Raw genomic sequence first — 14,549 nt, forward strand, 5'->3', positions numbered from 1 at the left:
ACTGTGGCCTTAAAGGGACTGTCAACCACAAATGACAAAAAAAGGAAAAGTTCTAAAATACCGTATTTGTTTACAATTATTAGTTTTATATATTGATTAAAATATTACAACTGGTATATTACATTACTTGAAAAAAGTAAATATTTTCAGTCTATTCGGTAATACAATTTTGCGATGTGAAATCGAAATTACATCGCCAAAATAGGTGACATAAAGATATATACACTATAAATAACGCTAGTAGATTGATCATTTTATATATAAAATATATACAATTCACTACGCATGCACACTGTGCATTCCTGGGTTTACCACGTGACGATGATGATCAATCTACTGGCGTTATTTATAGTTAACTGGTACTTACCTGGTACACATACCCAGTAAAATTTTATTACTGAATATATGAAAATATGAAAACTTAATAATTTTTTTCAAGTAATGTAATATACCAGTCGTGATATTTTAATTAATATAAACTAATAATTGTAAAAAAATACGGTATTTTAGAACTTTTCTTTTTTCGTCATTCGTGGTTGACAGTCCCTTTAAGTATTGCTGAAAACAGCAAAAAATCCAACTAAACAAAAACAAACAAATTGATATTAGAAAATTCAGGTACAGCTGCGCTGAAGCGTATGAACATACCATTAGCAGAATGTATACAATATTAATATGCACAGTCATGTTGAAGGATTGTTGTAATGTTTTATGTTGATAAGTGAAAATGTATACATTTAAGTTTGTGTTTTTGCGTTGGTGATTATTTATGTGAACTTGTTGTGAATGTCCACTTTTTTCTTAAACATTATTTTTCACAAATGAACCCATGAAACTGTAAACATTAACACATAATATTATGATTATGAATAGATAAATATCAACTCAATATATGACGACAATAAGTGATGATTTGCACTAATTATGTGAAATAACACATTCATATTGTTTGTGATAATCTGTTGTCAGTATTTATCACATTCAAATTGTTAGTGATAATCTGTTGTCAGTATTTATCACATTCATATTGTTTGTGATAATCTGTTGTCAGTATTTTTCACATTCAAATTGTTAGTGATAATCTGTTGTCAGTATTTATCACTTTGTAAAACAGTATCTAGAAGCCTTCCCTCTTGAAGAACAAATTATTTACAGTATTTATCATTACTTTTTGAAGAATTTAGGGAAAGTTTTGCTGAAACCAATTTTAGAAATTAGAGTTTTGCTGAAAGTTGTATGAGTAATCTTAATGAGCAAATATTAATATGAGCTGTGCTCTGTGAAAAGGGAGTTTAATGCATGTGCATAAAGTGTCCTCCCAGATTAGCCTGTGAAGTCTACACAGGCTTATCAGGGGCAACACTTTCTGCTTTTATGGTATTCTTTTGTTTCAAGAAAGTCTCTTCTTAGCGGAAATCTAGTCCAACCCTTAGATACTGATGAGCAGCAAACAGCATAAAACCTGAACAGACTGCAAGTTACTCGCAGGCTGTTGTGGTTTAATGCTGTTTGCACATAGCCATTTTCACCTTGCTTCTGAATGGGAAAGGATTAAAGCAGATAATGATTTTGTATCCCATTCATACTGACTCAAGTCCAAAACATTATTGTGAATATGTTATTGTTACTAATATACATTTTCATAAGGCATTGTTCTTTATGAAAATGTTGATTTTTATTATCTAACATAAATTATTGCAAAAAGTTAGCTCCACTTTTCAACTTAGAATGCTATGATTACAACATGACATGCTCTAATTTTTGCATACATTTCTTATACATTTTTGTTTTTTTTATACATCAAGTAATCAACCCAATGCGAAAGTCTAAAAATCTTACAAGACATGAAATTTGATAACTTTTAAAATTTACCGGACCTCACCGGATTTTACTGCACCTTCTTGTTTAACTAAACAATATAATTATTTTTTGTAGAGTTTATTTTTTACATCATGACATTCAGAATGTTTAACAATTCTAAATTCAATAAGGTGCAATATTCAACTGATTCAAAGAAATGCAATTGAAGTTTTTAATGTCACCATCAAAGATAGCAAGTTTGACTGGTTGGTAAAATCCATTTTATTTTAAAGTTAATCACATTGGGGACCGGCAGCCTCTTGAATAATACCAGACCTAAGCCAATTTTATTGGAAACATGGGATTTCCTACGTCTTTCGCATGGGTTTGTAATACATGTAAAAGTAAAAACTCTCTTTATCTGGTGATCAGATTGCATTGTTTTAGGGTTGATGAAAATGTCTTTGACTCGGTTCCTTTCAGGTTTTGACACAATCCATTCCATCACAAACGTTGTCCTGATATGGCTACTGCTGCAGATCTGTGGAGGAACTAAGTGGAGTGTAGCCGTGGGATTTGTGCTCAATACGGTAACATTAACAGTTATAATAACCAAGAGATGTGTTTGTCAGAAACTAAATGCCCCCTACTGTGCCGCTTTGATTTTTTTTATTATATCCCTTTAGAAAATATTACTTCCCTTGTGAAAATGATCTGTACCTGCCAAATGATAAATAGAAATTATCTCCCTTTAAAGCTTGTTACTTCCCTTGGATTTTGTTTTTTGACCTTTGACCTTGAAGGATATCCTTGACCTTTCACCACTCAAAATGTGCAGCTCCATGAGACACACATGCATGCCAAATATCAAGTTGCTATCTTCAATATTGCAAAAGTTAACATTGCGTAAAAGTTTTCAGACGGACGCACAGACTAACGGACTATGCACAGCCTGACGGACTGACAGACAGTTCAACTGCTATATGCCACCCTACCGACCGGGGGCATACAGACAATATAATATAACGGCTTTTACTGATAAATAATACATAATATCCTAGACACACACTAATGAAACGCAGAAAAGTGTTATTCAATAAAAAACCATAGGATGAAGATTGCCAGTAAGGTTAACATTGTAAAAGGCCACAACACACTTCTATATGCTGGGGTATATATTAAGTTTCAGGGTTCCGCCTGGCTGAAAACTTTCTTGAGCCAAAATTACCCTAAAGCGTAGTCATTATTTTTATTTTGGAGTATTTATGAGGTTTTATGAAGACAAAGCTGTAGCCAAATACTATTTTCTTGTTTGCAAACAATTATTACAGTCATAATATTTATGTTTAAATATGCGCATGGAGATGGTTCATCTTAACATGACAAACATTCCACTTGATTAGATTATCCAATCAGAATATATTGTTCATGTGAAAATGATAGAAATTGTAATGATATGCATTTGAAACGTTTTTCCGTAGAGCGCTGCAGTTCATATATAGAGCGCTGCAGTTCATATATAGAGCACTGCAGTTCATATATATGGTAAAAGGATATTATTGAGCCGCACTCTGTGAAAAGGGGGTTTAATGCATTTGCGTATTGTCCCAGATTAGCCTGTGAGGTCTTATCACAGGCTAATCAGGGGTGACACTTTCCTGTTTTTAACCAGGTTTTCCGAAGGAAAAAACTGGTTATTAGATTGGCGAATGCGGGCGGGCTGGCTGGCTGGCTGGCGGGCTGGCTGGCTGGCGGGCTGGCGGGCTGGCGGGCTGGCGGAATAAGCTTGTCCGGGCCATAACTATGTCGTTCATTGTCAGATTTTAAAATCATTTGGCACATTTGTTCACCATCATTGGACGGTGTGTCGCGCGAAATAATTACGTCGATATCTCCAAGGTCAAGGGCACACTTTGAGTTCAAAGGTCAAAAATGGCCATAAATGAGCTTGTCCGAGCCATAACTATGTCGTTCATCGTCAGATTTTAAAATCATTTGGCACATTTGTTCACCATCATTGGACGGTGTGTCGCGCGAAATAATTACGTCGATATCTCCAAGGTCAAGGTCACACTTTGAGTTCAAAGGTCAAAAATGGCCATAAATGAGCTTGTCCTGGCCATAACTATGTCATTCATTGTGAGATTTTAAAATCATTTGGCACATTTGTTCACCATCATGGGACGGTGTGTCCCACGAAAGAATCACGTCAATATCTCCAATGTCAAGGTCGCCACGACTAAAAATAGATTAAAAAAAAAAAAAACTTACAAAGGGGGTTAATTTTTTTTGGTCATTTCAAAAGTTCAGTTTGAGTTTTCTCCCTTTATCAGATTTTTTTTTCACAATGAAAACCTGGTTTTGTGACAATTTTGTCCCTTGTATGATATTTTTTTATTGAAGAAAGTCTCTTCTCAGCAAAAATCAAGTTAAGGCAGAAAGTCCGAACTGGCTTATCATGGACGACGCTTTATGCACATGCATTAAGCACCCTTTTTCTTAGAGCATGTCTCAATTATATGTGCAGGATATTTTGCTGCTTTGAACAAAGTAAAACTGTCCAGTTGTCATTATATCTTGCATTTTAAAGGTAAATGTCAAAGATGTAAAGCAATAGATCTATATGTAGAAAGTATAAACGTCTTAATTTTTAAAAATCACCTGCGTACCAACCCACCTGCCACAGGTCATGTTATCCCAAACAACCATTTTTTTAGGATGGCCTTAGTATTATGGAATTATATGACAATTAATATATTTTTGTATAAATTTTGGAAGTTATTAATATAAATTTTTGTATAAATAAAGTGATCGGGTTTTGGTAACTATTAATAAATCTTTTATCATAACAACCATAATTAGACAAATGAAATACTTGGAATGTGACAATTATAAATATATGTTTAACTGTGTGGAGTATAATAGTATAAGTAAAATAAAAGAATTTTTATTAAATATTTTGCATAACATTAAAAAGAAAACAGGCATACCTGGCGTACTTTGCTCTTGCGTTTTAGACCAGTAACTTGAAGGGTCAACACCTTCCTCAAGGCTGTATACATAACAAATGCTCTCAGACAGATCAAATTTGTAAAAGTAGTCAAAATAATTGCCTTTCTTTACCTTGATAATTATAATCTCGTCTGACCATTGATAGCATCCGTCGAACGTGCTAACCAAAAGAGCAATCTTATCGCCTCGAGAATTATAATCTTATAATCTTATCAACCATCAACAATCTCCGTAAAAATAGTCAAACCTAATAATTTTGTTTTGCAAGTTTCCTAACATGTCATTTAGTCACAGTACATTAGCAAATAGGCTAATCAACAATTAGCGAAAACAAAATCTAAACTGTATTGACCAATCAAGAATTGAATAAAGGCTAATTTTTGTTTTGTACAACTTAACCTTTCAATTTAAATGTGCATGTTTTGTTGGAGTGTATACACTCTGCGCATAGATTTGGATAGGAACTGACAGACAAGGTCCAGTGTTGGAGTGTATACACTCTGCGCATAGATTTGGATAGGAACTGACAGACAAGGTCCAGTGTTGGAGTGTATACACTCTGCGCATAGATTTGGATAGGAACTGACAGACAAGGTCCAGTGTTGGAGTGTATACACTCTGCGCATAGATTTGGATAGGAACTGACAGACAAGGTCCAGTGTTGGAGTGTATACACTCTGCGCATAGATTTGGATAGGAACTGACAGACAAGGTCCAGTGTTGGAGTGTATACACTCTGCGCATAGATTTGGATAGGAACTGACAGACAAGGTCCAGTGTTGGAGTGTATACACTCTGCGCATAGATTTGGATAGGAACTGACAGACAAGGTCCAGTGTTGGAGTGTATACACTCTGCGCATAGATTTGGATAGGAACTGACAGACAAGGTCCAGTGTTGGAGTGTATACACTCTGCGCATAGATTTGGATAGGAACTGACAGACAAGGTCCAGTAATGTAGTCATTTTTGGAGCTAAAATGGAATGTTTTTATCTTACTTAATCACATATGAATTTGTGATTGTAAAATTGTTGTATATTTAGAAAAATATACTATACAGAAATTGAAACGGATATAACATTTGATTTGCATTAATCTATGACTTTGATGTTGTATATTTATGCCCCCCTTCGAAGAAGAGGGGGTATATTGCTTTGCTCATGTCGGTAGGTCGGTCGGTCCGTCCACCAGGTGGTTTCCGGATGATAACTCAAGAACGCTTGGGTCTAGGATCATGAAACTTCATAGGTACATTAATCATGACTCGCAGATGACCCCTATTGATGTTGAGGTCACTAGGTCAAAGGTCAAGGTCACAGGTGAAGGTCACAGTTACTGGAAATAGGCATAATAAGGATTTAGCATGGTTCAAACAAGGGAAACAACTACGGTTTATGCATGTTCTTTTTATTACAGATTTGCCTCCTTTTAATTCATTCAAAATCTCATTTTACAGCAGAGATTCCAAATCTGACCTGTAAATGAGCCCCATATTTACTGCCAGTGCTAGGTTACCTTTTCCCATTTAATCATTCTTAAGTATTGTTATTGTAATGCTGCTTATTCTACCATGTCTACTATTACTACTTCTACTACTACTGCCACTACTACTACTATTTTTACTACTACTACTACTACTACTACTACTACTACTACTACTACTACTACTACTACTACTACTACTACTACTTCTACTTCTACTACTACTACTACTACTACTACTTCTACTACTACTACTACTACTACTACTACTACTACTACTACTACTACTACTACTACTACTACTACTACACCACCACCACCACCACCACCATTCACAGTGACAAAAAACGTATTCACACAATGGCTGCTACTACAACTTATAGCCCATATAGGGGGGCATGCATGTTTTATTAACTTTTGAGCTTAGTGTCTCATTTGTACATGCATTACTGTATTAACTCCAAACCAACTAGTACAAGTGGTAGGCCAGTATTACATGGACTGGTGTTCACTGTTTACACTGTTTCACAACCCCAGCTGATACTGGTCTGTATCTTGGCAAGTGGCCAAAGTTGGGAGCGGAATTAATGGTCTATTACATAACTTACTTCTGTGTGTGGTAAACACATGATACTGGTCATGTGGTCAAGTTGCACTTGTATACATTTGCCCAATACACAACACTAGCCTTGGCTATTTTTAATCAGATTGCATTGCTATCTATGGTGGTCATTGACTAGGGGAGTTAACTGCTATAAATAACATGTTTCATTACCATTAATAAATAAAACATTACAAAGTGTGTGCACGTTTTACATATTGTCAAATAAGTCAAAATGTGTGAAAGGAATCCAAAAAATCAACGACTCAATCATATAATGGATATAATTGATTAGTATTGGTCCTGATTGGTTTTTGCACTATTAATTGGATACATTTCACAGGTCATTGACATAAGTGACATAAATTGTAGACAGAATGTATAGAGAATGTCATCTTAGTATTAATAAGTAAATGATTCCATGATACTTATTGGATTTTATTTCAAGGTCACAGTGACAAAAAACATATTCATTTACTATATAGCCTTGTATCTTGCATAGATTAGTGTACAAGTAGTACTGCTTTGTACGTTGTTAAATATTATATGTTAAAGAATAAAACAAACATTAAATGGGTGGATTTGGTCAGCTGTATCGGGAGGAGGAGGCTGAATATGTCCTGAAATTAGTCAGTGAAAACCAAGATTTGGTCAGGGACAAGTCAGTGAAAAGTCAGGGAATTTTATTTCATCAGGTGGGTGACAACCCTGATAAACTACATAGCAACTTCATATTTTGCTTACTGGGGGGCATTGTATTTCTCAAAGAAATCTTGTTCATCCCATGTAATTATACTGTTGAATTGACAATAGGAGAATGGGACTGACTTCGCCACGTACTGAACTACATTTCTAGTCATTACTGCAAATTGCGCATGACATTGTTAATCCAACAACTATGTGACATCATTTATATAAAATATATAATTATATATATAATTTTACATACCGTATAATTTATATAAAAAAGGGCTATATAAATATATTTCTGTATAATAAACTCAAAAACCTATTATTTGAGTTTATTCAAAAAGTTTGGCATTTGGGAAATTTTTGTCAGATTTTTGGGAAAAGATGTTACTTTTTGCAATTGGAAAACAGTCTGTGAGAGGCTGTTTTTTTTGGGCAAAAAATCACTGATGCCTATTCGATGTTTATTTCAGGGATATCTTTTGATGGGCTACTACGTTCAGGGCACGGACGATTACGATATTTCCTGGGCTACACCGCACTGTGTCATAACACTACGTCTCACTGGCACCATATTTGATATTTATGATGGGAAGAAAAAAGTGGTAATTCATTTTACAGTAAAACTAAAATATTGTATCGCTACTCAGGCCTCCGCATAGGTGCTTTAACTCTTCACCACTGAGATGCACTTTGTAATTTCTTGTTTCTTACTTGATTTACAGTTTTAAAGGTGTCATTTCTAGCACTAAGACACTAATGAGCAGTAAACAGCATAAAACATGAACTGTGAGTAACTCGCAGCCTGTTTTAGTTTTATACTGGTTGCACGGCCATTTTCATTTTGCTTCTGAGCTTGAAAGAGGAAATAACGGTGGGAAATTTCATGATTATCTTTAATAATGATACTATAGTGCGGTTAAATTCTCATTGAACCAAAGATTTATTAACTCTTTCCCGCACTTATCTTGACTAAAGTTATCCTATTAAAAATAAATGCATATGTGAGCGGACTGCACAGGCTTATCTGGGAAGACACTAAACGCACATGCATTTATCCCGGTTTTCTCAGCTGATACATTGTTTCCAACTGTTTTTCTTGTAGGAGCATATGTCAGAGGAGCAGAAGTCCAGTGCCCTTTATCACTGCCCCTCTCTCCTGGAGATGATGGGACATGTTTTCTACTTCGGATCATTCCTTACTGGACCCACGGTATATAGTATTATCAGAATTTGCTTTTGCAAAAAATATGCCTAAGTAATTGTGAACTTACTAATACTTACAAAAAAGATGCGCTCTGACGCATCTGCGTAAAGCTTTGTCCCATTATGGGAATACCTGGCTTAATGCATGTGCATTAAGTGTCGTCCCATGCATGGGAAAACCCGGCTTATGGGACGATGTGGCTTAATGCATGTGCGTAAAACCCGGCTTAATGCATGTGCGTAAAGTGTCGTCCCATGTACGGGAAAACCCGGCTTAATGCATGTGCGTAAAGCATCTTACCAGGTGTAATGGTTAATCTGGGACGGCACTCTCCACCTAAACTAGATTTTTGGAAAAAGAGACTTCCTTTAAACAAATAAAAGCATACAAGCTGAAAGTTGTGTACCTTTTTTGACAGCACAGGCTGATCTGGGATGACACACAATGCTCATGCATCAAGTCTTGTTTACCCAGATCGAGGCTCAAATGTACATACTTTAAATGTGATGTCCACGTTATTTTTTGCTCACCTGCAATTGCTATGCAAAAACAAAAGATATTATCACAGCATGTGGTTAATATGTAAATAAAATGATATTATTATGCATTGGAAATCATTTCTTAAAAGCTCTTAGTCAAGTGACTGTTACTAAAATTAAATTTACACTAAATACAGCAATTGCTCCAAAGGTACAATGATAAAATCATGAAACATTGGTACATACATGAGCAGCAATAGTAAGTTTATTTCACTGGAGGTTTGGTCTTGTGAATTAAAAAAAAACAGCAACTTAATACATGGTGTTACAAATGGATATTTAGACAGAGTAGTGTGAAGGAAAGGCACAATCTTTAATTGAGCCGCGTTGTGGGAAAACAGTGCTTAATGTTTGTGCGTAAAGTTTGATCCAAATTAGCCTGTGCAGTAAGCACAGGGATAACAGTTTCTGCTTTTAAGAAATTGTTCATTGAAAGGAGGTCGCTATGTTATGAAAATATGGAGAGTTGCGTTCCTGATTACCCTTTGCAGACTGCACAAGCTCATCTTGAATGACAATTTACGCTCACGCATAAAGCCCAGTATTCTCAGAACACAGCAATATTGAAAGTGTTTTTTTAGCTCACCTGATTGCTCAAATGAGCTTTTGTGACCGGTCTTTGTCTGTCGTCTGTCCGTCCGTCCACATTTGTTCGTAAACACTCTAGAGGCCACATTTATTGTCTGATCTTCATAAAACATGGTCAGAAGCTTTGTCCCAATGAAATCTCGGTCGACTTCGAAACTGGGTTGTGCGGGGTCAAAAACTAGGTCACTAGGTACATGCCCAATCTTCATGTTACTTTGTCAAAATGTTTGTCTTAATGATATGTTGGTCGAGTTCAAAAGTGGATCCGGTCCGTTGAACAACATGGCCGCCAGGGGGGGGGGGTGGGGGGGTTCGGCAGTTTTCCTTATTTGGCTATAGAGAAACCTTGTAAACACTCTAGAAGTCACAATTTTTGCCCAATCATCATGAAAGTTGGTCAAAACATTGGTTTTATTGATATCTTGGACGAGTTCGAAAATGGTCCAGATGGATGAAAAAACATGGCCGCTAGTGGGCGGGGCATTTTTCTCTATATGTATATAGTGAAAACATGTGAACACTCTAGAAGTCACATTTTTGGCCCAATTTTCATGAAATTTGGTCAGAACATTTGTTTCCTTGATATGAAAGTTGAGTTTGAAAATGGTTCTGGTCAGTTGAATAACATGGCTGCCCAAGGGGGGGGGGCAGTTTTCCTTATTTGGCTATAGAGAAACCTTGTAAACACTCTATAGAGAAACCTTGTAAACACTCTAGAAGTCACCATTTTTGCCCAATCATCATGAAAGTTGGTCAAAAGATTGGTTTTATTGATATCTCGGACGAGTTCGAAAATGGTCCAGATCGGTGAAAAAACATGGCCGCCAGTGGGCGGGGCATTTCTCTCTATATGTATATAGTGAAAACATGTGAACTCTCTAGAATTCACATTTTATTTTATGGTTCCGGTCAGTTGAATAACATGGCTGCCGGGGGGGGGGGCAGTTTTCCTTATTTGGCTATAGAGAAACCTATAAAATTTGTCAAAACTTTGGTTTTATTGATATCTCAGACGAGTTTAAAAATGGTCCAGTTAGGTGAAAAAAAAATGGCGGCCAGTGGGGGGGCATTTTTAACCAGGTTTTCCGAAGGAAAAAACTGGTTATTAGATTGGCGAATGCGGGCGGGCTGGCTGGATGGCTGGCTGGCGGGCGGGCGGAACAAGCTTGTCCGGGCCATAACTATGTCGTTCATTGTCAGATTTTAAAATCATTTGGCACATTTGTTCACTATCATTGGACGGTGTGTCGCGCGAAATAATTACGTCGATATCTCCAAGGTCAATGTCACACTTTGAGTTCAAAGGTCAAAAATGGCCATAAATGAGCTTGTCCTGGCCATAACTATGTCATTCATTGTGAGATTTAAAAATCATTTGGCACATTTGTTCACCATCATGGGACGGTGTGTCGCACGAAAGAATCACGTCAATATCTCCAATGTCAAGGTCGCCACGACTAAAAATAGATTTTTTTTAAAAACAAACTTACAAAGGAGGTTAATTTTGTTTGTTCATTTCATAAGTTCAGTTTGAGTTTTCTCCCTTTATCAGATTTTTTTTCACAATGAAAACCTGGTTTTGTGACAATTTTGTCCCTTGTTCTCTATATGTATGTAGTGAAAACATGTGAACACTCTAAAAGTCACATTTTTGACCAATTTTCATGAAATTTGGTCAGCACATTTGTATCCTTGATATGAGAGTTGAGTTTGAAAATGGATCCGGTCAGTTGAATAATGATGGCTGCCAGGGGGTGGGGGCAGTTTTCTTATATTTATATAGTAAAAAAAGCTTGTGAACACTCTATAAGTCACATTTTTTGCCCAATCATCATGAAACTTGGTGAAAATATTGGTTTTATATATATCTCATAACTAATGCCATAATTATTGCCCTTAGATTGTCCAAATTTTCATTTTCAACTCTAGAGTTCACAATTTTGTTTCAGATTACATTAATCTTGGTCATAATATTTATTTTTGGAAGCAAAGTTTGATGTTTGGTAAGGGGGGTCTACTCAATAGGTCACCAGGTCAGATCTTACAAAAACAAAATCACTCCATATGCCAGAGTTTTGGTTCAATAATGATGAAACTTGACCAGGATGTTTGTCTGGACAATATCTAGGTCAAGTTTGACGTTTGGTAAAGATTGAATGAACCGACTCCTCTCAGGTGAGCGAACTAGGGCCATCTTGGCGTTCTTGTTTTACTTGTTGGGCACTCCTGTAATGCTTACAATACTATTAAAGCCTTAATGCATTAAACATGTCAAATGTGTGTTTGATTTCTTAAACTTTGCTAAGTTTTAAAGGTTGGGCCAGAATATAGAGAATAACTGGAGAATAATAAGGTTACTGCCTGATCTTTTTGTAATATATCAGGCAAGGCTTAGAATAATATTTTATTTGTGCCGAGCCTGATATATTACAATAAGATCAGACAGTAACCTGTTTTTCTGTTTATCATACCTCTACCTCCACAATTTTAAAGAAATAATGAAAAAATTGCTTAAAAGCTGCATTCTTAGCGGAAAAGTATATAATTTTTGTCGTTTGATGTGTTAATAATGATGTCATGAACACTTGCGCTTAATATTTGTAAAGCATGTTTTTTGCTGTTTGTGTTGCATTTTGTGTTCAAAATATATTACATCTTGGTATCAAATTGTTTGCTTTGACGGGAATTGTTGAATGTGATTTAATTTTACTAAAAATGATTACTTTATAACTGATTCCGAGTAATATGACCTACCTCCTATCATTGACTGATATAAGAACTACCTGTTGAACTGATTTAAAAAATATATCATGCAACATTATATCTGTCAGATATCAATGCAGCAGTATGATAAAACGCAATATCTTCCTCTCTCTTCAGTTCAGCATGCGCCGCTACCTCTCCTTCGTGACCGGAGACTATGGCCTGGGGCTCGGACCTCCTAGAAAGTAAGGCAGGACGAATTATAGTATAATTAATGTACATTTTCATGCGGGCTGCTCTCTGGGAAAACCAGGCATAACGCATGTTCTTATAGTGTCATCTCAGATAAGCCTGTGCAGTCTGCTTTTATGGTATATTTAGTTTTGAAGGAAGTATCTTATTAATAAAAATCTGGTGTAGGCAAACAAGTGTCGTCCCGGATTAGCCTGTGCCAGCTGTACTGTCTTATCTGGGAGGACACTAGGCAATAGGCATTAAGCACCCTTTTCCAGCTGCAGTGTCTTATCTGGGAGGACACTAGGCAAGAGGCATTAAGCGACCTGTTCCTAGAGCAAGGCTGATTTTGTGATCTAAAAATCTAGAATTATAGATGCACATCCTTTGTGTCACATCGCGTTGTACTTAAGATGCAATAAAATGCTCCGATACGCATAGGTTGTTTGGATATATTGCTGTATGAAGTTATTTATCTGAGAACAGTATTCCTAATACCCACTCCCTTCCTGTGTTTAAATACATAATAGAGCTGACACTAATTCTGCTGCGAGAAACAATAGAAAAAATTATGAAATAACTATATCAGAGTTTGTTCAATATATATTTGGTAATTGGCTGGGCGAAATGACCAGCTCTTCCATATTGGCTCTATTTATAGATGCATTATCTTTAATGCTATTTAAAAGATGTGGGTCTGGAATTTCCCTTTCATATTAAATACCTGACATTTTATGCCTATTGCAGTCATTACGAGGCATTCAGCAGACTCGGGGCGGGGGTTGCCTACATTGCCGTGTTTCATATACTGTCTTTCCTGGTCTTCACAGATCAATACATGCTTTCTTCTCAGTTCAACGTAAGTACCTTTAAGTTGTAAAGTAAAAGTCTTATTGTGCACATTGATACTTTCTTAAACTGTTTGACAAAATGAACGTATAAAATAATAGTGAAATCTGTTAAAAACTATAAATGTATTTGTGTAGTAAGATAACAAAAAAATTATGATATTAATAATTCTTTAAGTAATTTTGAGAGATGAAAAAATGCTTCCATGACTTAACTTTCAATATTTCCGGACATAATTGTTATCCCCAAGCTTTTTGAAAAGCGTGGGGATATTGTGGTTATCTCTGCCGTCCGTCCGTCCGTCCTGGCCACAATCTCCTACACAATAAGCACTAGAACCTTGAAACTTACACACATGGTAGCTATGAGCATATGTGCGACCCTGCACTATTTGGAATTTTGATCTGACCCCAGGGTCAAAAGTAATGGGGGTTGGGGTGGGGCCGGGTCAGAGATTTTCACTCATTTTTATGTCCCCCACTATAGTAGTGGGGGACATATTGTTTTTGCCCTGTCTGTTGGTCCGTTGGTCTGTCTGTCTGTTTGCGCCAACTTTAACATTTTGCAATAACTTTTGCTATATTGAAGATAGCAACTTCATATTTGGCATGCATGTGTATCTCATGAAGCTGCACATTTTGAGTGGTGAAAGGTCAAGGTCAAGGTCATCCTTCAAGGTCAGAGGTCAAATATATGTGGCATAAATCGCTCATTTTATGAATACTTTTGCAATATTGAAGATAACAACTTGATATTTGGCATGCATGTGTATCTTATGGAGCTGCACATTTTGAGTGGTGAAAGGTCAAGGTCATCCTTCAAGGTCAGAGGTCAAATATATGT

At 36.2% G+C, this 14,549-nt stretch overlaps 3 protein-coding genes across 44 annotated transcripts in view; 2 read left to right on the top strand and 1 right to left on the bottom strand.

The window, feature by feature from the left end:
• LOC127881984 (EF-hand domain-containing protein D2-like) overlaps window positions 1-14,549 on the bottom strand; it is a 188,951-nt gene that overhangs the window by 136,046 nt on the left and 38,356 nt on the right. The gene's annotated exons all lie outside the window — the stretch shown is intronic.
• Window positions 1-14,549, top strand: part of LOC127881980 (lysophospholipid acyltransferase 5-like) — a 152,184-nt gene that overhangs the window by 122,547 nt on the left and 15,088 nt on the right. The window lies entirely within an intron of this gene.
• The window catches only part of LOC127881982 (lysophospholipid acyltransferase 5-like), a 47,349-nt gene that overhangs the window by 21,335 nt on the left and 11,465 nt on the right, over window positions 1-14,549 (top strand). The window contains exons 3-7 of the mRNA XM_052430322.1: window positions 2,284-2,390; window positions 8,060-8,191; window positions 8,692-8,799; window positions 12,801-12,868; window positions 13,605-13,716. Coding sequence (XP_052286282.1) covers window positions 2,284-2,390; window positions 8,060-8,191; window positions 8,692-8,799; window positions 12,801-12,868; window positions 13,605-13,716 — 527 coding nt within the window. The remainder of the gene's footprint in view (window positions 1-2,283; window positions 2,391-8,059; window positions 8,192-8,691; window positions 8,800-12,800; window positions 12,869-13,604; window positions 13,717-14,549) is intronic.

This window comes from Dreissena polymorpha, chromosome 5 (genome assembly GCF_020536995.1).
Source record: "Dreissena polymorpha isolate Duluth1 chromosome 5, UMN_Dpol_1.0, whole genome shotgun sequence".
Taxonomy (NCBI): domain Eukaryota; kingdom Metazoa; phylum Mollusca; class Bivalvia; order Myida; family Dreissenidae; genus Dreissena; species Dreissena polymorpha.